Consider the following 27,975-nt stretch of genomic DNA (forward strand, 5'->3'; position numbering starts at 1 on the left):
TGAAGTAGACATGGTGTTAATTTTTGTTTATAAGATATTTCAATTGCTAGATTAACCTAGAAGTTCACTTTGTATCCTCGAACATGAGGTGCAGGGCTACCACCAGAACAGAGCCAAATAACACGTAATTTCACGACCAAAGTTTCACGACCATCGCGGGTTTTTTCACGACCAATCCAGCCTTATGGATTATAGTGTGTTTGGTCGTGACAATAACTTTAATATAATTGTAATTTGAACAGTTTAGTTCAATTGAAACACTTATTTTTATTATAACTAACAGTATAATTGAAGGATTGTTTAGAAAGATTTAGATTATTTCAGAAAATTCACGACCGTACCGCTTGTCCCTGACCATCACGTTTATGATTTCTATCATAAAAATTTCAAAAGTTAAAATATCGTCATATTTCAATGTTTTATACACAAAAGAAGCACACCTTTATACAAACATAGCGATTTTTCGGGTCTCAGGTAAGTTTTTTCGGAGTTATACAAACTTAAAAAGATTTTATTGGCTTTTTTTCAATTTTTTGAGTTTTTTTCTAGAAAGACCAAATATACCAAAAGCTCAGTGACCTTTTTAATGTATAATGGTCATAAAAGTAAATTAGTTTATAGCAGAACATAGTTATAAAAATAATATTAACTATTTTTAATATTCATTTAAACGTCTGTTATGGTCGTGACAGGATTTTGTGTTTTTCCACTAAAGATGCTCTTTTTTAAAAAAAGTACCAAAGATATTGCGTTACCATCGACATTTTATGAAACTTCAAATGTTAATGAAATAAAAATAATAATAAAAGTTTTGAAAAAAGGGGAAAAAAATTTGCAAAGTGCTTTTTCCTGAAAACGTACGTTTTTAAATTTTCACTCGCCTACTCCCATGATTCTTTTACTTATCGCATGCTTAACTAATTTATATAAAAATAGATAGGCTATATTTGAAAATTTTCACAGTAACATAATTTATTTCTCAGACGTGACTAAATAGTCTTAATTATTATAGGTAACGTTATCCCTGGTTGTATATACTATAGTAGTATAGAGTACATTGCAGAATTACTGGCAAATAAGTAGGTAATCCAAATGTTAATATCCTTCCTCCATGTGTGTTCCCTCAAGATAAGAGAGTGACGTCACGCCATGACAGCCAATAGAATTGTGCATCACACAGTGTTGCCAGCTTCCAGTGAATTCCCCCATTCCCCGGAATCCGGAGAATCTGTTTTCTTTTTCTTTTTTTTTCTGTGCCTAACAGGCAAGACTTTCAAACAGAATGTGGACTAGTAACCCTAGACTTGAGAAGGAAGACCCTTTCAGAAAGACTAGTGTACAAAATATTAACACATACGAACCATCCTAGCTTTGAAAATTTATCGTATTTAATGCTGCTCACAAACAGCTATTCCTTCTGGGGTGAAAAGAAAATACCTTTGTATATAAGGGCAATGGACACAGCAAACTCTTTAAACCCGATACATAACCAATATATTGAATTTACAATGATACACGAACTACCACTACCAATAGAACTGATACAACTCAAATTAGAATGCAATACAATGATAAATAATAAGCCTATAGATAAGAAAGTTAGTAACAACATCTTAATACAAGAATGGAACGAAATGCTTAACATAACCTATAAACATAAGGATATCTTTATTTACACAGATGGGTCAAAGACTAGCGAAGGTATAGGCTCGGCTTTATATGTACCATGTAGCAATACTAGGCTAAACTTCAAATTAAATGATAAAACTTCCAGTTACTTTGCGGAAATTTATGCGGTGTATAAAGCTATAGAATATACACGAATTTTCAATAACAAAGAAATTGTTATTTGCACTGATTGCCAATCAGTTGTAAGGAACATTGAGCATGCAATTCATGGTGACTCAAATTACAAGGACATGGTTTTAAACATAATAAAAGAAATTATTAATAATAACTCCAATAGATATACCATACAATGGATACCTGGACATGTAGGCATAAGGGGCAATGAGGTGGTTGACGAATTAGCAAAAGCTGCAATAAACAACGAAATTCAACAAGAATTCTACGTCACAATTGACGACCTTAAATCATTTCAAAGAAAAAGAGACGATGACATTATGAATCATAAATTAATAACAACATACAAAGCACAATGGTACAAAAAAATCAATATATCATTTCTCAGAAATCCATGGTTCAAATCGACAAACATGAACAGAAATGAAATTATAAATATATGTAGAATAAGATTTGGACACGCTAATGTAAATTATTGCTTATACAGAATAAAATGTTATTTTACACCGCTATGTTTAAAATGCTCAATGGGAACAAATGAAACTCTGGACCATCTCATTTTACAATGTCCTCAATATGACTTCGATAGAGAAAAATATCTTAAAAAGACCAAAGAATACAGCAACAATTTTTCAAAGAACCTAACCGACACAATGAAAATTGCAGATGAAAAAATCCACGCTGAAATAAACAAATACTTAAAAGCAATAAAGAAAAGAATATAAAAACATGCAAACCCATATCACAAAACATAGAACACAAAACACAGCTCAACAAGTACATATATGTTTTCTCAATCCTTTGGGTGCTTCATCCGTGGCCAACCTTGTTTCGGGTTAGGACATTGCTTGATCGGCCCCAAGCAGAGAAGAGTCACCTTAACCTTCCATTTCATGAAATCCGTCAAATCTTTAGAATCCCGAATCCTACTTTTAATTAACAAAAACAACATACACCACGATATACCACATCTATGACAAAATCTATTCACCATTGAATTATCTGGAAAATAAGATTGTGTGTACCAACGGACAACCACAGAGAACATTGAGGTCTCATGGGTAAAAAAACCCAGACAACCTTTTCGGCAAGGAAAAAAAAAAAAAAAAAAGACTTGACATAGCAGTCATGAGTCTACTTGGGTTATAATTTATTACTTATCTTGTTATTAATTTCTTCTGTGGTTGCCTGGGCTGGTTATTTTGACACTTCTTTAACCTGAGAACATATATTGATTGTTAGTTACACATACATGTATTATGTTTATAGTATTTTTGATGTTTCTTTGTAAGTATGTTTAGGTTAGTTTGTGTTCCATGTAAAAGAAGGATATCAATCTAAAGGATGGTTTTATCAGGATTAAGGGTTAGGGTGCAAAATCTTCTCGGCCAGGGGTCTGTCAGGCATAACCTAACCCGAAAAGGAGGGGAGACCACGGAAAGAAGAACCGTCGGCCACAGGAAGTATGTATTGTGTCTCAGTGTATGTTGTTGAATAGTCTCTTATGTATTTCATTTTCCTTTCTCTCAAATGTTCTTTTTGATAATGACCAGGAAACTTGATAGTTCTTTATAAATATTGCAGTCTAGACTTGATAGAATTGTCCTAATTTTTTCTTCATTGCTATTGCCGTTTATTTCATTGATTCTTTTAAAACATTTGTTTCTAGCATATTCATACTGTGGACACTCTAATATTACATGTTGTATTGTCTCGACAGATCCTGTTGAGCATTTCATGCATTGAGGGGAGAAATATAATTTCAATCTATGCAGTGTTTCATTTAAGGTTGTATGTCCAATTCTAAGCCTTATAATGTTGATAATGTCAGTTCTTGCCATCCTAATGCCATTGAACCATGGGTGTGCAAGACTATTTACTTGTATACAGTATACTCCTATACCATCTAGCTTTGGTCGATGAATGTAATGTTTCATTTTTGTGTTCTTGTATTGATTTCCTCTGATAGGCTTTCAGATCTGACATAGGTAGATTTATACCATTAATTTCTGTTCCATGTTTAACAGCTTTATTCCGTCCATTTTCCGGGGTTCTGAAATTTCCGGGGGATCCTGGTTGCTGTATTAGCGAATTTCCCTATAGGGAAGTAGCTATTACCGTAGGTCTCATGGTAAGACTTAGGCCCGGGACCGATTTACTTTTTCATTTTGATGTCCCCAGAGGCCAAAAACACCATTCGTTCAAATAAATTTTTATATATGTATATATATATAGATTTATATATATATGTGTCCGTGAACACGATAACTTGAGTAATTTTTATCCGATTTTGATGAAATTTGGTTTGAAGGTGTAAGGCGGGATAAACTTGAATGAGTTCGCGATCCAGCATGATCGGACCATGGGAACAGGGTTTTATGGGCTAAAAATTGGGTTTTCTCACTTTTGACCCTGAAAACACAAAATTTCCCAATTTTTCTCTAAACCTTCTTAAAGAGCTTAAAAAAACAAACAATTCAGTATATCAAAGTGTTTTTGTACAGTTATTGGATACGGAGAAAACTAAAAAAATTGTAAATTTAAAATTCCCATGTTATTCTTATGGAGAATATTGTAAAATGTTGTAGTTTGCTTGTGTATGGATATCTTTTGTTCAAACTTGGCAAATATATTCATTTTCTACTAAGCAATAATTATTTTACTTAAAACACACACTTTATTGGTTTCCTTGTAGCAGCAAACCTAGGTACCCACTCGTTAAACCTAATGTTTTTTTAATAGATCGATTGAGAATCAATTCAGCCAAATGGAAATTCGCTTAGACAGCAGGTTTGCTGCGGCGGGGGTATTTTTATTTCAGGATTAGTTTTGCAAACAGTATCATTTGGAGGCTTCTGATTATTAGGCCCGGTTCACACGAACGACATACCTAGCAGACTAGGCTTGTACTAGGTAAGCACTAGGTAAGCACGACTGGGTAGCGGACCACAGGATCAAATGGAGCCGTTCACACGAGCCTAGGACGCCGACTAGCTACTCTTGTTCGAGCTTGTAGTCCCAAAACCTAGTCGGGCCCCGCTTCCCATTCCGTCGTGGCAACTACCCAGTCGCCCAATCGAACTACGTAGCAGTACATGTAGCCTTATGGGAGCGTTCACACGAGCGATCGGGTAGTCGAAGTGCAACTCGCATTCTTACCTTTGTTCTCATTGTGCACCAGTGATGTAACCGAGTGGTTTTGATATCGATAGTTTCACCTAGTCCGTAGACATGTCGCTCGTGTGAACCGGTGTGATCCTGTGGTCCGCTACCCAGTCGTGCTTACCTAGTGCTTACCTAGTACAAGCCTAGTTTGCTAGGTATGTCGTTCGTGTGAACCGGGCCTTACTCTCTGGGTCTGGGTTGAGATTCTTCTTTTTCCCCGGCCTCAGCATAGCACAGCTGTCCTGGCGCGAGCCTTTCAAGACCGGAAAATGCCGCGCTTCTGCGCATGCGCTAGTAACTGGTGGCGTAGCAGCAGCTATTTCAGAAAGTCACGGTCACTAACCACTAACTAGCGTCGTTGTCGTAGTATTTACCTTGACTGCACTGCAACTGCAACTATAGTTCCTCATAATTATTATTCATATCGTTTGTTATTCTTTATGTTATGATCGAGTTATGTCTGAGTTGAAGTTGGGGTTAATGTTATTGATAGATTTTGATTGCTGCTGTGTTGCGGAGGTCATTTATTATCGATGATGTGCTCCTTCTTCAATGCGAAGATTCTGAGAAATACGAATGGAAGACATCAATAACACTGGAGTACTTTGTAGTTTATGTGGAAAAGTATATTTTTAGTTTATGGACGAGAAGTACAGAAGTATTCCAATTAATAAGCCAGCTATGTTCAACAAGGCAAGGCCAATAAAATAATTTGTTTTATTCACTAGCGCTTTTGAATTGAAACCTAGTTTCTGAAAGCGCTAGTGAATAAAATAAATTATTATGTATTAGCGTTGTTGAACATTTACATTTTGTTATAAATTTCATTGTAAGCAAGATGCCAATAATTCTCAAAAAGCTTAGACCATTAAAAATGAAATGAGAATTGGGATCTTCTCTTTTGGAAAACATGTTTGGGTACAATGAAGATAGATGAATAGATGATAACGGTAACGTAGCTCACCCAAGTTACTTAAAATTTGTTTTATAAAATAAAGGAGGTGCCAGAGGTTACAGTAAGTAAAGTAACACATACATAAACATAATCTGTAAAATTCTTCATTCAGTTACAGTAATTAAATGGTTTGGAGTTAAGTGCGGGAGAACCGTTCCAGTTTCAAGTAGATTGTTGCAAGAGTTGCAGTGAAGATACTAGTGTGATTTTCTGAAACAGCTGCAGCTGTTACAAGTGCTACGAATAACGCTTACTTGCGCATGCGCAGATACGCGGCATTTTCCGGTCTTGAAAGGCTCGCGTCCTGGCATGGCATGGCAAAAGCAGCTGATGGATGATTATAATGTTCATTATTTGTAATGAAAACGAGACCTTGCCGTCAGACCACCACCGCCCACCACCGAGCCGTGCAGAACACATCATACCGTGCATAGCCGAATTGTTCGTGGGAAATTGTTATCTCTATCACAGTCGCTGTCAAAAAGTGTCGTTTGTAGGTTAAATTAAAATTAATTTAACTGTCATAACTTAACCAAACTAACCAAACTTGCTGATAATGAAAATTTTGAATTAAGGTTTACTAATAACAAAAATAGCTCTGTTCATAAAATAAAATTAAAAATGTCTCAAAATCAATTATATCATTTTTTTAATTATAAAATTAAACTATCATAACCTAACCAAACCAACCAAACTTGCAGGTAATGAAAAAAATCCAGGCAATAAGTTAGTGCCTCCGGTAGATTTCGAACTGGCTACCTCCAAATTATCAGCCCGGCGCGCTGTCCACTACACCACCGAGAACTACGGCTGTTCAACGTATCCGTATCGTTGCGGTAATGGTGTTCGCTCGAGCAGTGGTGGGCGGTGGTGGTCTGTAAGCAAGAGTTAATTTAATGAAAGACTATAGTATTGTAACAAGTTTTTCCTTGCAATTTTCTAATAAAATTAATTTGTAACCATCTTTGTCTAGAGTTGTCATATTTCACTTTTCCCCATCCCAGATCAATTTAAGAGGCTCTAGTCAATTTCTAGTCAAAATAAATAATTAAATAAATTTATTCCAGATCTGTTGAGTTAAATTATTTTGTCCATAGAAAAAGACTTGTAGAATACTGTAGTTAGTTACAAGAAACTTTTATTTAAATCTTACAATTAACAAACTTTTCTATTGACTCATATAGCATCTATGTGCCCGTTTCTTCACACAAGCAGGTAAACAGAATTAGCAATTTTATTTTTCTTGAATCAGAATTGTTTCAAACTGTAAAATTCCTTCTTAACCACATTTAAAAAAGTTAATTTATAAAAGTAACTTATAATTTTTCTTATATAAAAATTCATAAAACTTGGAAAAGTTAAGTTTTTGTATTTGCGCTGAAGTTTTCTCCCCAAAAGCTCCAATTTCAGTCTACGTTGCACTCATTGATAGCCACATTAGGATGGGGATCTGCTGCAGTACTCTAAATAAAAAATCTCTCATTACATTAAGGATAAAAGAAAAAGAACTTAAGAAACGATCCCAATCCCAATATCATATCAATAACTCCAGGGCTAACCCAAGCCTGCACACCAAACATTTCTTCACATAGAAAAAGAAACCCATGGCTCTATCCTTGAAACAATCAAATTCCTTGTAATTTCATATCTATGACAGCAAATACAATTATTCTTCCTACTTATATTCTTTTGGTACTGTAACAGATTAATAGAATGCTAATACTAAAACAATTCCGGATATATTTTGGGGCAACCGGAACCGGGGATACGAAAATTGATCTTCCCGGGGAATCTTTGATATCTTTCCTCGGAATTCCTTCTAGTCGTGTTGGCATTTGGCAACACTGATCACGCCTCACCCCGTCCCTTGCGTCCCGTGAGCCTTGCACGAAAAAACAATCACACAACACAATCACTCACACACAATGTCACAATAATATCATCATGGTAATGATTGAATCTGATTCTGAAATCGAAATGGAATGGTACTAACTAATGGTACGGTACGGTACAGGTACAATAACAATGTTGAATGTAGGAACCTTGTCAGTTATTTTGAGATACCTACGGTTATACAAATTTAAAAAATAAATTAGTAGGCTACGGTGTAAGCAAGTATCTTGAATAATGGACAAAGCAGGAAAATCCTTACAACAAAAAATAGACGACTACGAAACACAGGTAACCTAGGCCCAAAATGCCATTTTCTTTGGTTAGCTGTGTAGGCCATTGGTGTGAACCTGGCAATAACTCCAGCCATAAGTAGTGCGCCTACTTAGTGAATTGAATTTATTTACAATCCTTACTAGGCTAGATAACTCATTTATTGTTACTGCACTAAACAAGTTAATTTATTTATAGACAGGGCTCGATTTGCGGGGGAACGTACCTGTCTTTCGGGAAGATAAAATAAATGGGCAAGTTTATTAATCACATTAAAGAGGTTACAGTTTCTGCACCTCATTTTTTACAAATCAAGCACTGTTTATAGAAAAACTAGATAGAGTTTACTAAATATTTATTGTAGCCTACAAGGCCTCAAACATACTGCACTAAATATTAACCTAGTTTTTTAACCCTTTCAGTGCTATGTGACGATAACTTAACTTATATCATTGTGCGTCTTTTCCCTGAAAAGTGCTATGGATCGATATATTGTTGTTCGTGTTACATCCGAATTGTGCTTAATTAAGCGATGATATAACTTACCGTGCCGACTCAACTTTCGATCGTGTGAGTTTAAATAGGCATAAGTTACCCTATCCGTAGACTCGGTTGTTGTTTTGAAACCATTGGTTTCTTTCGATTCCTCATATGATCGAGGCCCGACATATCGTCCCTTAACACTTTTGAGATCTGAAAACATTTATTTTTGAGTTTTTTTTTTCTCACACACTAACTTAGACTTCACCCCCGTGGCAAGCCTACCACCATGGATAAAACATAGTCCCTTAGTAGATAAGTTATCCCATCCTTATGGAACAGCAGAAGCTAATTTTATTGTTAGCTCTGTCCGGTTTTGCGTAGATGTCGTGTTTTGTAGTAGGCCTAATTTGTTTCCATTATTTTAGGTTTAGTTTCTCATCATTTGTGACTTATTGTTTGGATATATAGCTAGTAGACGAGTTATTGTTTATTATTAGATAGTTTTATTTGGTTAAACAAGGTTTTAAATTACCGGTGCTGAAATAACAAGAAACAAATTGTACACGACTTCTACAGAAAACCGATAGTGGACTAGAGTCTTTGTAATATGGCTCGAATAGACAAAATCTCCAAAAACGGGATAAAAGCATTGCCAGACGGGATTTTACGGTCAATTTTAGTACCAACCTACACTAGAATAAAGCTCGCATTCTAAGCTACGGGCTGGTAACGATTACAACGTTCCCCGGCAATGGCGTAGCTCACATTGAAACAAGGTTGTTGCTATGCTAACATGACGGGCGCGCCCGCCAGACGCTTGGTGTGCCAACTGCGCATGGCGGGCCGGCCCGCCACTCGCGCACAATGTGTTAACAGGAAAGGATCTTTAGGTTCATTAAAATTACGTACTGTAGGTATTTTTTCATGGGGATTTAGGCTTACTTGCTTTAGTATTTCCAAGTTAATATTTGGTTCTCTTTGATTGGTAGATTTATACCTTTATTTTTGGAAATTGGCTCCCATGGCCAAACCATGGTAATGACCCACTATGGTAATGATGGTGGTGGTTCTCATTAAGCAACACTAATAACAATTGTAAAAGGGACATACACAGCGACTTGAGGACCTACTGAGCTCATTGCTACGGGTCTCTAGTGCCCAAACAGCCTTAAACAACAGTGCAGATTAACTTAGCAAGGCCCTGCATTAGTACCACAGAGTTAACTTAAGGTTCCATAGCTTTAGTTGTCATCCCCTTTTTAGGAATTCACGTTTAAGAGGGTATTCCTTAATTAACCTACTAAACAATTAAGTTAACATTAAAAATTTTAGGCCTATAAGTTATTTAGAAACAGGGAAACCATCATGAGTGGTACCAGTTTTTCATTGTTTTAAGGTTCAATGTAGTAATTACATTACTAATCAGGTATCTACAGAATTAGGTAATAGCAGGCTTTTGGTTTTTTATACACAGTTGATGCTCAATCTTCCCAAATTTAAGTTTAAAGTTAACCTAGCTAAAAGGATAATTAAATCAAAGTACCATTAGTAGGCCCTATGCCTATAATCAAAATTGCTATTTGATTCAAGGTTGCCTTAAAAAATACATTTAAAAAATAACAAAGTTAAAGGGTGAAATAAGACAAATGTGTAGAAAAGACCTGACATGTGAAGAGGCTAAAACTAATATAGTTCCTTTGACAGTTGTCGCAGATCAAAAGAGCCTTGTCATTAACTGAAAGTGAAGAAGAAAGAGGAAATCTATTATGTCTGGAAAAAGATTTGACAGAATTGATTTCACTGACAAGAGAAACTCTAAACACTATTCAAAAATCGCCAAAAAATGAACCAAATCCTAGTACAGACGATCCATTTTCGGCTGAATATGCACTCTTTAGGGTAAGTAACATTCCATTTTTTATTTTAACTAGATGAAACCCGTTGAAATCAACGGTTACTCCTAAGGTTTTATACAAAAATTCAGCTAATGGTGGATAGAATGAAGTTATTAAAATCTTGAATATTTGACTTAATTAATAAGTAAAAAAGGAAAGGTAAATATACTAATGAAGGTGATATTTCCAGTCATTTAATCAGCAACAGGTCAAGGCCCCACTAGAAAAAACAGGCCATGCTGCAGCGTGGGTAGCGCAACACTACGTCACAGTGGTGGATAGTTGTACTAAACTCTTACCATTAAAATCTTACAAACAGTCAGCTTGTTTATTTACCTAAAACATATGGGGATGGTGATGGCAATGAATTTATCAATGAAATCAATCCACTAGTGTGACGTCATGGATCCTGCAGCATGGCCTGCTTTTTCTAGTGGGGCCTTGAACAGGTGCCCCGAAAGTGGCGTGGAATCTTCTGTTTGTTTCTTGTTCATGAGTTGTATTCATGTTAGTTGTTAATAGCCTCTTTTACCATAGTACAGGAAAATACCCCCACCGCAGCAAACCTGACGCCTAAGCGAATTTCCATTTGGCTGAATTGATTTTCAATTGATCTATTTTTAAATAACATTAGGTTTAACGAGTAGCCTACCTAGGTTTGCTGCTACAAGGAAACTAATAAAGTGTGTGTTTTAAGTAAAATAATTATTGCTTAGTATAAAATGAATATATTTGCCAAGTTTGATCAAAAGATATCCATAAACAAGCAAACTACAACATTTTACAATATTCTCCATAAGAATAACATGGGAATTTTAAATTTACATTTTTTTTAGTTTTCTCCGTAACCAATAACCGTACAAAAACACTTTGATATACTGAATTGTTTGGTTTTTTAAGCTCTTTAAGAAGGTTTAGAGAAAAATTGGGAAATTTTGTGTTTTGAGGGTCAAAAGTGAGAAAAACCAATTTTTACCCCATAAAACTCCCCATAAAACCCTGTTCCCATGGTCCGATTATGCTGGATCGCGAACTCATTCAAGTTTATCCCGCCTTACACCTTCAAACCAAATTTCATCAAAATCGCATAAAAATTACTCAAGTTATCGTGTTCACGGACACATATATATATATATATATATATATATATATATATATATATATACATATATAAAAATTTGAACGAGTGGTGTTTTTGGCCTCTGGGGACATCAAAATGAAAAAGTAAATCGGTCCCGGGCCTAAGTCTTACCATGAGACCTACGGTAATAGCTACTTCCCTATAGGGAAATTCGCTAAAAGGAGGATAAGTTATATAATTGGATAAGTAATCTGTTGGAGAGAGTGCACGTTACTGATACCTAACTTGCTCCCATCTTTTTGAAAAAAAACAACCTTCAGATCGTATTTGGATTGTATTAGTGACATAGGTACATCAATTTTAGTGGGAGGTGGATTAAATTAAATAAGTTTTGATGGTTGATTTGATAATAGCACAATAAATTAATTAATTGCCTTCCCTACGATTGCATTTTTAATAGATTCATTAGAATAATTTTACTGCAGCCAACAAACAATTGTTTAAAGAATAACATAGGCTAGTTCAATTTAGAATATATTATACCGTATAAAACTAAAGTTCAGTTGGTCATGAACCTGAATTTCATACCTAATTATATGTATATGACAATGTAGCACTTTTCTTAAGGCAATCCTGTTTTCAGGCTGAGCTAGCAGAGCTGGAAGAAGACATAACATCCAACAACCCGGATGCCTTAGAACCAGGAACGTCATCCATCAGTGAAGAGAATCTCCTGCAGCTGCAGGTACTTTATTAAATACAAATTTAACATTGAATCCCTAGCATAATGTAAATACCCCCCGCTGCAGCAAACCTGGAGACTAAGCGAATTTCCATTTGCCTGATTGGATTTACACTAAAATGTCTACTTAAAAATATAACATTTATTTCCTATTTAAATAGAATTAGTTTAACAAGTACTTAGGTTTGCTGCATCAGGGAGGGTAAAACTGTTTTTTTTTTTTTTTGTAAAATGTTAATAGTTAGTATCTAACAAATAAAAACATTTTCCACATTTGATCAAAATATGTTCATAAACAAGCAAACTACAACAGTTTACTTTTTCTCCATAAGAATAATATAGCCATTTTAAATTTACATTTTTTTTTATTTTCTCCGTAACCATTAGGTGCATAATAATGCTTCAATATACTAAATTATTTGTTTTTTTTAAGCTACAAAATGATTTGGAAAGAAATTGTAAAATTTTATGTTTTTTGGGTAAAAAATGGGAAAAACCTATTTTTACCCCATAAAACCCCCCGTAAACCCCCGTTCCCATAGTCCGATCATGCTGGTTCGAATGTAGGTTTACACGTTTATGCCAAATTTCATCAAAATCGGATCATTTTTGCTCGAGTTATCGTGCTAACGGACACACATATATATATAAATACTAGCAGAGTACCCGTCCTTCGTACGGGGTTGGCGTATAAGTGTAAAATGTTTATTGAAGTTATACTCTAACTTAGATAAAATTAGCTTCTTTAAATTTACGGTATACTTAGTATTACACATCTACCATAGCAATAAAGTTCTACCTCTCCACCTAAACAATAGAGAAAAATAAATTATAAAAAATTCGCAAAATATCGCAAATTATTCATGCAATTAAAAACATAAACACAAATTTACACAATCCTACTTTGACAGTTCTCATTGCCTATCACAGTTTTTTGTGGCTGGTTAGTTCAAATTAGCTGTTTATATAAATGCAAAACAATAATAGTGCTGCACCCTGTTGGTAAATCTTATAACTTTTTAATACTTTTGCATATCATAGAACCAACTTTTTTAGTTGAAACATCTGACTAAATACTTTAATTCCCTTTAAATATGAACACTCATAAGGTTAACATGGGGAACTACAGAACCACTGGGGCGGAGCCTGAAACGATTTTTGAGATAAGAATATGCCTATATGTTAATCGGGAATATGATCTATCATCATGCCAAATTTCAGCCCAATCTGTGCGGTGGTTAATGCGTGATTGAACTTCAAACAAACAAACAAACAAACACACAAACTTTCACATTTATAATATTAGTAAGATATATATATATATATATGTTTTTGAACGGATGGTGTTTTTGGCTTCTAGGGACCTCAAAACAAAAAGAAAATCGGTCCCAAGTTATAATTATTATGCTTTATGTATAGTGCAATTCTTCATGAAGCATTGCATTTCTTGTTTCAAGTCCTATTCAACTTACTAAAACTGTATCAAATAAAATCTTTCAAACTAAATGTCACAGTTGGAAGAGTCAAAGATAAGAAGTGGTCACACACATTAATGTATCCTAATCAATCAGTGTTTTAGTTTGTTTTGTTTGAACAAAGTTGCATCTTGTATAGAACGAGACAGTTGGGTTTGTATAGAAATGTACGAGTGATTGGAAAGTTGTAGAGGGACTGTATGCTTTGAGGAGTATCCTTCCAAAATAAATTCCTAGGGATGGGCGTGTCCCAAATTTTATAACATTTTTGGGTAAAATATTGGGACTTTTTGGGGAATATATGTTCTCGATCTTAGTGTGAGATTCTTCGGGACGGGATTTGTTCTATCTGGCAGCAGTGATTTCCCCGCAGTCGCGAGTGACGATGATGAAGTCACTGCCATTGCAGGAGATGATTAAAATTTTGTGGCTGTTGCGGGAGATGATGTTGTTGTATTCGTGTTCTGAGAAAGTTTTTGCGAATTCGCCGTGATCGTGAATGAGTTCACGCTTTATGGTGGTTGACACAATCGTGGAAGAAAACGCTGGTGAGAATCATGTTTCACAGCCATGATGACATATAACAGTACAATAATGTGTGTTATTTTGTTGGTCCCTATTGTTATTTACAAGATTTCTAAAACAAACTAAAGTTTCCCTTGTTGCACAGGAAAGAAAACCCTCACCTGTCCTCGTCCCGAAAATCAGGAAGGAAATCAAAATTCTGTCTTTGAAACACTTAAACTAAAATCCTGTCCATTCCTAGAAATTACACATGATGGGGACCATTAGGCTAAGTTGTGATGGTAAGTTGTGAGTTTGGCTGTTCAGTGTTCAGTGATGATAATAGATAGGGTATCATTTTTGCATTACAATTAATGTTGTATTATATACCATAGTTTCAGCAGAATTACAGCAGATTGTAGTCAGATCATCGTTGTAGAATCCTATTGATAAGGAAAGTGACTTATCTGTTAAGTTTGATAAAACCATTGAATTTACTAAAATTTATTGTTTTAAAGTTGTTACTTGTTATTGTACCATATGTTATATACTCCTTTTTAATTTTATACTCTAAATACTCTATTTACTGTATACATATTCTTTAACATAGTCAGAAATTGTGCTAAAATAAGTCATTGATTGCAAATAAACCTAAGCTTTCAGCCCATGTAGGCTTATTTCTTGAAAGTTATTTGTTACATTGTTACAGTATTAGTTTCTTTGAGACCATTATATGATTTTATTTTATCACCCACACTATTAAAACTTATATTTTTATTTTTAACATTTATCAAGTTTTAAGCTTTTTTGCTTCATTAAAAGTGTACCTAATATTTAGTTTTGTTGTTGAAATAAACTGTATTTTGACTTGATATGATTTTGTTCCTTATTTTCTATTATTTAAACAAATAGGGGGGGAGCTGTTATGTATTCGCTAATCCAGGCGTCCCCACCCTAAGGCCCGCGGGTAGTATGAGACAACCTTTTTGTTAGTATTTTGCCCAAATTTTTTTCAATGTATTTTCTTTACAACCAAACTTCCTTTGGAAACACTGAAGACAGAACAAGGATTGGTAAACCTTAGCTAAATGTCTGATTATCTCATAAGACATACAATATGTCTTCTCAATCAATCTTCTCAATCTCATTTTACTAGACATAGGAATAATTTAGATTTACCTTAAGTCAGGCTAAGCAAGCCCCAAGAATATTTTTCTTGTGTTGTATCATTGACTTTATATCTACACTAGACTTCCCATAGTGTACTGTAATCCATCGCCAACAATTTCAGCCAAACTAGTCGAGCAAACCCTCCATGCAGTGTCGCTCCTAGCAGCCGTGGCTTGAAACTCGATCTGGCTCTGCCTCCAGTGCAGCGCGCGCACACGTAGTGGCATGACGTAACCGACGTGCCCGTGCGTATACCTCCCCCCACAAATCTCTCAACCCTCCCCCCGCAACCACCACCGCTGTACTGCCCGCCAGCCACAGACGGCCGGCGAATGCGCTCTGCTTATTCTTTGCAACACGCCGCCGGTATCTCCGAGCCCAAGCATTGTGCTCGCTCGATCGCACATCTGCCAAACTTACCTCTTTGAGAATACAATTAATTGGTTATATTTTTAGACTATGTAATTACGGAAAGTAAATAAAAGATACGTCTTATAACACTATGTAATTCCCAAGTAGTTTGTATACATTATTATAAAACTAAGGAAGAACCGTTTTGATGTAAATAAAATAATGATAAAATTAAATTGCTTTAACTATAAGCTTGGTAACTGTATTAATAGAATAAATACTGAAATTAGTGTGTACTTTTAAAATAGCTGATGGCAAAAACCTTTATAGGACATCTATTTAATACACAGTTGTAAGCCTGTTTTCTAAGTGACTACTGGACCGAATTACAAGATTTATATGCCAAATTAAAGGCAATAATACGCAACGCAGATTTGCCGAATTTCCTTATTTTACTATATACGTTTTTCAAACGCCCTTCAAAGGCTGAGTCATTACAATTCTTACTGAAGAATATGAAATCAGTTATAATTGTAAACCATTTGTCAGATGTGAGATGTTTGTTATTATTTTTATAACAGAACATTTGAATTAAAAAGGTAAAGAACAGTGATGGTGTTAAATGTGCTCTGGGAGTACCTTCAAAAACACTGACTTTTGAATTGGAATCGTTAAATTGGATTTGTCCTTTGTCAATACTGCAAATCTATGAATTTCGAGACAGGACAGACTAACAGGGGCACAAATACATTGTCCTCATGTTGTCCCAAGGGAAGGTAAAAGTAGCTCCTTATCAACATTCTGAGCTCATGGAAAATCTTATCAACAGGGGGGCTACATCCAATGTAAAAGAAACAAAAACAATTTCAAAAAACTATTTGAATAATATAAGATCATACAACTATACAATTTGTAGTGAGTTCTGCTTAGTCTCAATCAGATGAATCAAAATGTGATTTTCTATATAATTTTAAGATTAACGACTTCTTTTACCATAAGATAGGACCGTTAATACCCTCTAACATTGTCTTTTATTGCTCTTTTGACTCTTCTTATGGCTCTCTCTTTTGATAATGGTTTAATAGTGACTCTCTCAGTCTTTCTAGTTTATAACAATCGAAACCCGCTATTAGCGCACAGTTCGTAAAATACGATTTGTAAAAATAATACTGGAACAGTAATTAAAATCTGCTTTCAAGGACGACACTTGATGGCCATAAAGAACACACAGGGATGTTTGTATATTTATTGAATGTTGAAAGATGTTCACTAACATTAAACCTTTTATCAAGCCAAATATATTTTGTCGTTTCACAATGTTGCGGCTTATAATATTTTTGTAAAAGTATATATTTATTTAAATTTAATTTTGAGAACAGGAATCACAATAGGAAAACGCGCGAAACAGTTTTGGCAGGGGCGAAAAACCTTCACCTCCACGGCGCGTGCGCATGTCAAAACTCTTGGCCTTGAGACTATTTTTCACCGTGTTGGGGGCGAGAAAACCACGTTCTTAGACACTGCTGACAGTTGCGTTGTTGCGTTGCTGTATTGGTTAGCTGTGGATGTGAGTGATCCTTGAAAGATACATGACATCGTTCTTTGTGAGCCGTAGTGTTACTATTGTTTTGTTTTACGTTATCCGGTTATAAATTACGTCTACAGCAGTACATTGGATTGTTATTCTGCAATGGATATTAGAATTATATTTAAGTTATTGAGTTAAGATTATGTTACTATGTTAGAGGGATGTCTTGAATCATACTCTAAATACTATTTTACAACACACAGACACTCTGTTTTCCTTTTTTAATAGTATGGATGCTTAAATATTGTATGCCATCAATTATGTTGGATTTATAAATAATCATATTAGGCACCCTACCTAGTTCTGAATTCTTTTTGGGTTTGTTGAGCCTGTCGTTTAATGCTGAATAGTACTTTTTTCATTTTTAAGAACAAGAGAGCAAAGGCTCGAGTAATTTGTAAAATAATAATACATCCTCCAAACAAATTGGGAAATTACCGACGTTGTGAGGACAACCTATTGTTACTAGAGGATGGGTTTATTTGTTTTAATTGTCTGTTTCCGGTCATGCAATTTATATCTATTTGCCATTGAAAAAAGACTTAAATAAAAATTAAAAACAAATATAACGTGCCTAAGGTCAAGTGATTAAAAATAATTCATTTTTACTTCCTTATGAGGTAAGGAAGCTACAATAAGGGGGTGCACACACCCCAGATCAAGGAGGGAAGTGTACACCCAAAAGATAACTTATTTTACAAAAATATTTCTCAAAAATACAAAATTCATATTTTTAACAAAATAAAAAACCACATATACATAACATTCTAAAGAATAAGCTCAGAAAATTTTCTTTTTATATAATTACAAGACTGCATACAGAGTCCTTGCCACACTAATTACTATAAATTATAACATGGAAATGAACTTGATTATTGTTAGACTTTCTCTTACACAAATTACGTTCATTTCAGACGGTAAAAATCATTGAAGAAATGGCCTCAACATCAGCTATTGCTACAAACTCAGTCAAGGAGCAAAAAGGGTCTTATCACAGGTGCTCTTTTATTGGATGTGGATTAACACAACGAAAAAACCCACACCTACGTTCATTTCAGACGGTAAAAATCATTGAAGAAATGGCCTCAACATCAGCTATTGCTACAAACTCAGTGAAGGAGCAAAAAGGGTCTTATCACAGGTGCTCTTTTATTGGATGTGGATTAACACAACGAAAAAACCCACACCTGCATTTTTTCAGGTTTCCCACAAGGAGGCCAAATGTATTGGAACAATGGCTGGTCAACTGTGGTAATGAAGATCTAATTGCTCTTTCGGATAAAACTTTGTATTCGAGGAAGGTGTGTGAAAAACATTTCACAATAGAAAGTTTTACAAACCTTACAAAGAATTATTTGAAAAAGGACGCGGTTCCTACATTACTGTGCATTGGAAATTATGAACAACAAGAATTGCATGACCAGTCTCCTCAAGAATTATCTTTACCTTCAATTGAAAACTATACTATTGTTTCTCAACAGTCTCCATCAATAATTGATACCCAAATTCAACCTCAAACGAGTCCCTCACCGGCCTCTCCAACAACTCCTAACACTCCTCAGTACAAAAGATTTAAGAGTGTCAAAAACAGAACACCAACACCACGCAAACAGTTTTTGACTCCAGTAAAGAGGAGGCTTTTGTTAAAGTTGAAGTCGTCAGAAAAGAAAACAAAGAAGTTTCAAGCCAGAGTAAGGCGCATGAAAAACAAAAAGCATACATTGAGCAAACAGGTGATTATCTTATCTTTACAAGGATTGTTATACCCAGCTGTGTCTAAATTCGTTGCTATGCAACTAAACCATGTCAGCTCTATTCTCTGCAAAATGTTATCTCAATCAGTCCAGTAGTTATCAAGTGATGGAACTTCAGAGTTACAAACATTTATACTTTCACTATAATATTAAGTAGTATAATTTCTGCTAAGGGTTTGTTAGGTCGAGTTGGGCTACGTTAGGTTATTTTTAGTTGAAACCGGGGCATGAAGTAGTACTTCAATTGGCTGTACAAATTATCTAGTAGTGGCGAATTAACGGAAAAGGTCCATTTAAAAATAGAGTGTTATACCGTAATAGTATTTCATCACTAGGGCGTTAAGTGACTCTTTTCGACCCAAGCTTAAGTCTTATAACCGAGGCTTCAAAAGAGCGAGGGTTTAAAAGACACTTTTTGTCCATGTGATGAACTATATTTTATTGTCATAATTGCAACATAATTTAACAAACTAAGCTAGAAAACAAAAAATAATGATCATGTAAAGAGTTATCTATCTTCTTATTTTCTATGTTTATCTAAGTTTATAAAGAGTTATCTTCTAACTTTTTTTCAATTTTGCTAATGCAAACAAGCAGCTGTTTAGTAAGTGATTATATCATTTAACTAGCTGTTAGCCACGGACTTCACCCCGTTTGTCTTCATGAGTATAAAACTATTGATTGGTTAAGGCTGAAATAAACAAAACAGAATACAGTAATACAAACAAATAATCACACCTGATTTTTAATCCTACTATAATATTATAAATGATAAAGTTTGGATGTATGGATGTATGGATGTATGTTTGTGACAAGTGAACGCAAAAAATACTGGTCGGATTGGGCTGAAATTTGGCATGATGATAGCTCACATTCCCGATTAACATATAGGCATAAATCCTTTCGGGCTCCGCCCCAGTGGCTCTGGAGTTTCCCATGTTAACCTTATGAGAAATGGAATTATTGAATCTTAACAGCTGTTTCAACTAAATAAGTTGGTTCTGAATAACATACAAATAAGTACAGGTGAGGTATTTTTAACATTAGGTTTATGGAAAGTTCCCTTTAGAAAGGAATTACGACCTTAAAGGGCAATTTATGAAATAATAGATAGTTTTGCACAAGGTTTGTCATAATGACGAACATTTTAAGTATATGGTTTATGGGGGTGTGACTTGCAGTTTTCTCAAAAGTTCATGGATACTTTGGGACTTATATACGGATTTATTACAATTGTATTAGCGTACATCATACCATCAATATGCCAAACTATTGACAAGAATTCTACAATAAGCTACAACAGATTAAATCAATGTATACGACATTTTGATACAGTGGCGGATACAGAATATTTATTTGGAGGGAGCCGAGATTAATTTAAGGTTAGGTTATGTAATTTCAAGTAGACACGCCATGACTTTATCTCAGTTTTGCTGTGGTAATTTGCGCTAAATGTGACCTTTACTTTTCCAAGATCACGCTGAATCATTAAATTGGTCTATTAAATTTTAAAAATGTATCTATTCAAGCCAAATGAAGAAAATATCTCAATTACTAAATAAAAAAACATTGATCAAGATTTAACAGTGTGTCATTCCATCTGTAAACACTTATCCGAATCTAAGGAGTCAAATACACGATTGTGATTATCATATTCGGAAGAGTTCTAACTACTGTATAAGTATTCTTTTGTGTAAACTGCAAAACGTTAACATTTCAGTAGAACGTCGAACAGATTTAAATTACAAACAATAAAAATGGCTACCACTGGACTGACTGAACTTTTCATTACTCCACTCCCCTGTCGCTGGTAGATATGCTGGTCTCTAGCAGTCACTGCTGCAAGCGAAGATGTCGAAGATAGCCGGGCGGCGGGCGGTAGCTCGATTTGGTCTGAAGCTAACAGAACTTGCACAAACTATCACTGTCTGCCACAGTGATGAATTTGTGTATGATTCATGATAAAAAATTTATATTATGGTACCTATTTTTTCTTCATATCCATTATTTCAGAGGGGGCCCAGGCCCCCTGGGCTCCCACCTTATATACACCCCTGTTTTGATACATGCGATTGCTTATAATCAAATTCTACAACAGCTGACTTACTCCCCAGGGAGTAAAAGAGCTAATTAAGACCCGCAACGCATGTATTAAAAACGACTGCTTTTGCTGCAGTATGACAAACAATAGAGTTTTTGTTTGTGGTTGCTAAGATTAATTTGTATGTAAATAGTGTGATAGTAAAAAAATGTAATTCTTGGTTACCAGTCTCTCTGGCCTGTTAAAAACATATCTCTTCTAAACGTCCATTTTGCAGGAAGAAATCCTTGCCCTTAAGGGAACCAAATGTCAAGCACCGTACAGTCATCATTGGCAGAGAGCCGATACCAGCAGTAGTAGTGATAGTCAGGGCTACCACAACGCTCTCATTATAGATGTAGAAACACCTAAAGTAGCCGAGGACCTATCTCTCATACAGGTATGTTGATTTATAAAATATTTTAATATTTTTATTGACTAAGCTTTAATTAGCTGTTTATGATACTGTTAATAGTTAGCAAAATAAAAAAAAAACAAAGAAGAATACTTATTGTTGATCAATCATTAAACTTATTTATTATTATTTGAATGTGTTACCTGCAAACTTGAGAAAAACCTTCTCATCAGGAGGAAGAACTTTATATAAATGTAAATAATATCTATTAAACTAAGATAAAAGTGATTACGAAATGAAAATTGCTTCATACAAAGGAAATTGTTATGACCGTGATCGTGAAAATGGTCTCTGAAAAATTTAATGTCGGATTGTCTATTCATCTTTATCATATTCTTGATTCATACTGGCACTAAAGATTGCTTCTCTCTTAGCTGAGAAGAGAGAAACAAGCTCTGGCCGTGAGGTACCAATCGTTCAGTTATTAACAAGTTATTGTTGTTTATACTTCATAAGAAGTAACTTTTTTCATCAAAATGTCTTGCTTTGTATTTGTATTTGCTATTGGATTGTTGAAGTATTGTCTATTCAAATATTTATCAAAACTGTGCTTTTGTACCAATGTTATAGTAATAGTATGTTTCTGGAGGATATTTTATGTAAAACCTTATTTTGAATTTCACATTGCATCCATTCCGCCACTCACAACGTAGATGGTTGAGGTAGGACAGGAGAAAAGTATCTTTATCCATTTGCTATCTCTCCATAACAGAACGTTAGTTTTTGCATTGGCTACTTCAGCGTCAATCAGATCTTCCCAGATTGTGTGTTCCAAAAGCTCTGCGAGAAAGTCTTGCTGTTTATCAATCTTTAAACCTAGCGTTAGACGAAGTACCTTCACGAATATCCTTAATCTATGGCACAATTAAGGGTGTAACATAGAGCACAAGGGCCTAGGTTTTTAAGATTTTTTGAGAGAACAGTAGGCTTACCTAAATGGGAAAGAGTACAAACTATCACAGGAAACATACAACTTTACACTATATACACAAAACATTAGAATATTTCACTGTCACTGACAGCATTTTCAACTACGATAAAGAAAACTCTCTCTTCCTTAGTTGAAATTGGTGTCAGTGACAGTGAAATATTCTAATGTTTTGTATATATATAGTGTAAAGTTTTGTCTTTCCTGTGCTAATTTGGACTCTTTCCCATTCAGGTAAGCTTGCTGTCCTCTCAAAAAATCTGAAAAACCTATGCCACAATTAGTACATTATCGGCCTCATAGGTTTCTAAGCTAACAATTACTGTTGTTTGGGTTTTCTTATAAACATTTTATTACTGTTTAGTGTTAAAGATTATTTCCAAAGTGTATGGAACTTAATTTATGCTTTGTTTAACAGGTACGAGTTTTATTTGTGAACCCAACAGAGAAACAGATGTGTCCGTGTCCATTCTACCTCGAGGGAAAATGTAAATTTAGCGATGAAAAATGCAATTATTCCCATGGAGAGATTGTTCCTTTTTCTGACATCAGGGAGTACAAGTAAGTGTTTGCTTTTACAAGGTATGATGCAACTTCTTATTTAGATAGTTTCAAAAGTTCAAAGAACAGAGAATACAAACATAGAAGCTTGTAAATACCAGCTTGTAAAACTGCAAGAAATAATTTTTTTTGTAAAATTAAAAATTAAATACTAAGGGAATGTTAATATGATACCTTGTTTGTAATATAGGTAATTATTTTGCAGAGAGCCTGATTTCAGCCTAGTAAGAGAGGGAGCTCCAATTTTGGCCAAACAGAAAGACAGCCTATGGCATCGAGCTCGTGTAAAACAGATTGTTGATGACAGCAAAGTCAGGGTTCAGTTTGAAACCAATAGTCACAATACTGTTGAAATGGACCTTCATGATGTACTTCCCCTATGTGGTAAGTCCATTTCAAATCTGTTATATTATTAAATGTAGATGGTTTTTGTGCATCTTTTTCTTCTGGGTGGACGCAAAATTATTGAACCAACCACACTAAGGTATATCATGAATCTGGGCAAGCTGGCCAACACATCATGTGATCAAAATCCCCAGAGGGCTTACCTAACAAGCTGAAAGTCGACGACTCAATCCTGAGATAAGTTGGTAGAATTGTTAATGGTACAAAACTGGACCTAGCTCTGTCCTTGATCTTTGGACTCGTAGTTTCAAAGAATAGTGCTGACTAAAGTAATAGCTGATCTGAGTCTGCAACAAAGCTACGTTAGGATATTATACTTCTCCACTTCTCTTCTATTTATAAAAATACACCATTAGTTAAAAATATAACATTTTTATATTCCCATCTCATATTGATCAGTAGATTAAAGAATGTTTTTGTTTGTGACCTGACTCAATTGCTTAGCACTGGTAAAGCAACTAGTTGGGTGAGTTGGTGGCTCAGTCGGTAGCACAATGAACAACCAACCCAAGGGGATGTCAGGGGTTCGTGTCCTGACGCCCTCTACTACATTTTATGAGCACAGTTCACTCTTGTACTGTACTTGCTCATACCTTTATTTGCTAAATACGTTGGCCCAAGAGTTGTCTGGGTTGAAACTGAAAGAGGCTATCAACCTCTTAAACCTCTTGTTCATGGTATCAATAGGGCCACAGAATGGTTTGCTGCCAACAGCTTTCTTTTAAATAAGGACAAAACCTTGGACCTAATTTTTAGTCTTAGGGAAATTCCAGATACTATAGTGTCTAATAGTCATGTAAAATTTCTTGGTGTTACATTGGATCAAAAATTGTCTTGGGAGCCTCATATAAACCAACTTTGTACTAGGCTGAGTCGATTAAAGTGCCTCTTTAGGAAATTAAGTTGTGTAATCCCAATAGATTGTCTGTTAAATGTTTACTATGGCCTCTTCCAATCAGCAGTAAGCTATGGAATAATTTTTTGGGGAAATAGCCCACATGTAAAAAAGGTTCTTGTAATTCAGAAAAAGATTCTAAGAATAATAGCCAAAGTAGATGTTGTTGAACACCATAAACCAATTTTTATTGATTTTAAAATTCTCACTGTTGTTAACTTGTATATTTTTAATTTATTGTTAACTAGTTTTAAGAATTTAAATGCTTTTAACTGCCGTAAAGATGTCCACCAGCACAATACTCGATTCAGAAATAAACTTGACATTCCCTATGTTAGACTGGAGAAATCTAAGAAAAGTTATGAAATAGTGGGCATGCAATGTATTAATAAGATACCTACATTTATGTTCTCTCTCCCATATAATTCTTTTAAACAAAAAGTGTTCCAATGGCTAGCTGTTAATCCTTTTTACGAACTCAAAGAGTTTTTAGACCTTCCTTCTTCAAAGTTGTGTTTTTAGTTTGTCTTTGTGTTAACTATTATGCCTTCACCTAATGCCTACAACCTGTCTAATTTTGTAATGTTTTGCTAACTTTCAAATGGTTGTTTTTACTTCTCAATAGTGATAAACTCTGTGATATTAGTTTAAGACCAATTAAATAACTTAAAATGCAATTTTCTTTTTTCGTAGACTTCAAAGTACACTTTGTAACTTAATTCTTAATTTGACAACTGCTCTGCATGAAAAATGTTTGACTCTTCCAATACATTTGTAATATGTCTACTGGAAATAAACATGTCTTATGTCTTAAAAATGTTTTCATAAAACCGTGTGTTGAACAGTTTAATAAACTGTAACATCGGCTGTTACATGCATATTTCTCACAGGTAGTCCTAACTAAGTAATGTAATGAATTCAGTGCAGCTGTCTGTTTGCAGGTGTGGCGGGAAGTGATAACAGCAGTAGTGATAGTGACAGTGACAGTGATGACAGTAACAACACCGAGGTAGAAGCTCCTGTACAAGAAGACGTATTTATGAGAATGACCACAACAGCTCCATCCACCAAACTAGGAGAGTGGGAAAAACATACAAAGGTAATTCTTTGTCATTTTAAATTATTATTTTTCCTAGGATGTAATTTATTTTCCAAGAGATGCCAGTTTAGCCTTTAACTGTGGTAAAATGGTTTTGTTTTATGTATTACTTTGTTCATAATGGTAAGTTAAATATATGTAAAGGAAGAGTTTTAACTCAGTCTATTAAAACTGAGTGAACTGAATTGAACGTCCAGTTATAGTAGAAGTGTTAGTCATGGCCACCCTGGGTGAGTCAGTCAGGATTTGTTTGGCTTGATACATTTATCAAGGAAAGTAATGATAGTAGAAACCTTTAGGTCAAATAATTGAATTCTGCTCAACTACAGATTGTTTTTGAAACCATATTACTACATAGTGATACATCTTACATCCACTATCCATATCTATTTGTTTTTACCTGATCATACAGTTCTGTATTTTATCAGATTTACACAGTTAATTAGTCGCTTTGGTATTTTTATTGTAATACCTCCAATAATACATAATCTGTGCCTGGGTGGTACTTGTCTTATTACCCACCAACCCACCAGGTTATAAAAAGTCAAATATAGTCACTTGTATCTTATGATAGAGGAAGATAATTCAACGTGTTATACATTCATTAATGTTTGACAGGGTATTGGATCCCGCTTAATGGCCAACATGGGGTACGTTGTTGGCTGCGGACTGGGGAAACGAGGCGAAGGTCGTATAGAACCTGTAGAAGCTACAGCCTACCCTCCGGGCAAGTCACTTGGTAAGGATTAATATACATTTTAACTCTTACTCAGGATCTTCCTTAATTTGTTCCCTACCAGTTGACTCACTCCTGTGTATATCTAGTCGTGGGACAGTCAGGAGCAGGATTGCCTTTGGGAGAAATTGAGATCTGCCCCCCCCCCTCACCCCCTAGATTAACATAGCTTTAAACACGGGCATAATGAACTGAACTCGGGACTATCCTGACGGAATCGGGATGGGTGGCAACCCTGGTCGGCAGTGAATGTGTTAACACTATGAAATTGATTATTTATGATTAAATAAGACGGTTAATTTCATAAAGATATGTATTGTTATTTGTTATTCTATTCATACTTACCCTGACATCCATAATTTTATAGGAGGGTAGTTTTTTTTTTAAATAAGGGCTGTCTTTATGTATGGAACCATAGTTCGTTTGTATGCTGCAACAATACTGCTCGCCACTTACTGGCATCATTTTTGAATAGAATGACACCATTTGCAGCACTATGCTTCACTGTATGTTTTTACACTGGACAATGGATATGATATCAATAAAAATAAGTTATGGCTTTATACTTAAATTCTGTTTGTTCCTCAGACATGTGTATGGCTCTGAGGGAAGCAGCGGGAGGAGATCCTGACATGTTCAAAGCAGAGAAACGACAACGTAAACAACAACAAAAGCTGTTGCAACTACAAAAGAAGCTCAAGGAAAGAGAAGAATTTCGGACGGATGTATTCACCTTCCTTAATGACAAACTTGCAGGTAAGATATGAATTTCAAAAGAATTTTTCCTTGAATTACTTGTGAGAGTGATTGTAATAATAGTTCATTTAGTTGTTAATGTCCAATATCATAGCCTCCATACAAGGTCCCTAGCACCCAAAAAAACACAAAAGAAATCAAACATTCTTGACTTCAAGACTTAGTTTTTTTTATTTAATTTTCTAGAATTATATTTACGGATTCACTAATGAAAGTCAAACTTTTTTGTATTGTTATAAAAACTGATTTTGTACAAGTTTGAACCCAAGCATTGATGGATTTTTAATATTATTCCGCAGTTATCATTTAAAATTATTGTAAATGTGACGTATCAGCTATACATAACAATATTTTTTCCTTCAGGTAAAACTGATGCCAAACCCAAAGCTTCTCATCAAATCCTTGCCTCATCTTCTAGCAAAGGATTGGCGGTAGAGAGGTTTCAGTTGGCAGAAAACATTAAGAAGAAGCAGAAGGATATAGGAAAGCTGAAAGAGTCTTTGAAAAGGCACGAAAGTGGATCTTTGGCCCATAAGGCAATAACTAATAAAATCAAAGATGCTCAGTCCGACTTGGGTGTTTTACAAAATAATGACACAATGATTGCAAGGGAACAAGGCCAAAGAGATAACAGGAAGAAAATGGCTGTGTTTTAAAATTACATTGTGATTTTGTACAAAGTGTAAATAACTCTATTTGTATAAAAAATAAATTAAGCTAACTTAAATCAGGTAGTTGTTATTTTTATGTATAGAGAAAACCTTAGATTAGAGGCAAGTTACTCACTTTGTAATACAGATGTTAACAGACTATTTTAAAAAAAACAGAAAAAATTCAAAAACCTATCAATGTTAAATATGGAACCATTGGCCAGGGGTGGACTGGGATGCCGGTCTACCTGCCACATGGCAGATACACCCTCAAGAAAATGGTACCAGGCGCCCTCAAGACAAAAAAAAAACACATGGTGA

The 27,975-nt window shown here is 34.9% G+C and overlaps 1 protein-coding gene across 2 annotated transcripts; it reads left to right on the top strand.

The window, feature by feature from the left end:
• The first annotated feature begins 7,861 nt into the window (after nucleotides 1-7,861).
• LOC128993276 (zinc finger CCCH-type with G patch domain-containing protein) lies at nucleotides 7,862-27,731 on the top strand. Of its 2 annotated transcripts, XM_054417065.1 has the most exons (11): nucleotides 7,862-8,104; nucleotides 10,274-10,468; nucleotides 12,189-12,290; nucleotides 18,290-19,108; nucleotides 21,448-21,609; nucleotides 22,971-23,113; nucleotides 23,319-23,497; nucleotides 25,355-25,512; nucleotides 26,131-26,251; nucleotides 26,837-27,004; nucleotides 27,368-27,731. In XM_054417065.1, exons 1-11 carry the CDS (start codon nucleotides 8,051-8,053, stop codon nucleotides 27,658-27,660), a joined length of 2,394 nt encoding a protein of 797 aa, XP_054273040.1. In that variant the 5' UTR covers nucleotides 7,862-8,050; the 3' UTR covers nucleotides 27,661-27,731. The 2 variants fall into 2 exon arrangements, with proteins under 2 accessions (XP_054273040.1, XP_054273041.1); XM_054417066.1 differs by lacking the exon at nucleotides 18,290-19,108 and having other exon boundaries at nucleotides 7,874-8,104.
• Nucleotides 27,732-27,975: the final 244 nt, after the last annotated feature.

This window comes from Macrosteles quadrilineatus, unplaced genomic scaffold (genome assembly GCF_028750875.1).
Source record: "Macrosteles quadrilineatus isolate MER2022 unplaced genomic scaffold, UCM_ALF_1.0 Scaffold_4__1_contigs__length_99947679, whole genome shotgun sequence".
NCBI lineage: Eukaryota > Metazoa > Arthropoda > Insecta > Hemiptera > Cicadellidae > Macrosteles > Macrosteles quadrilineatus.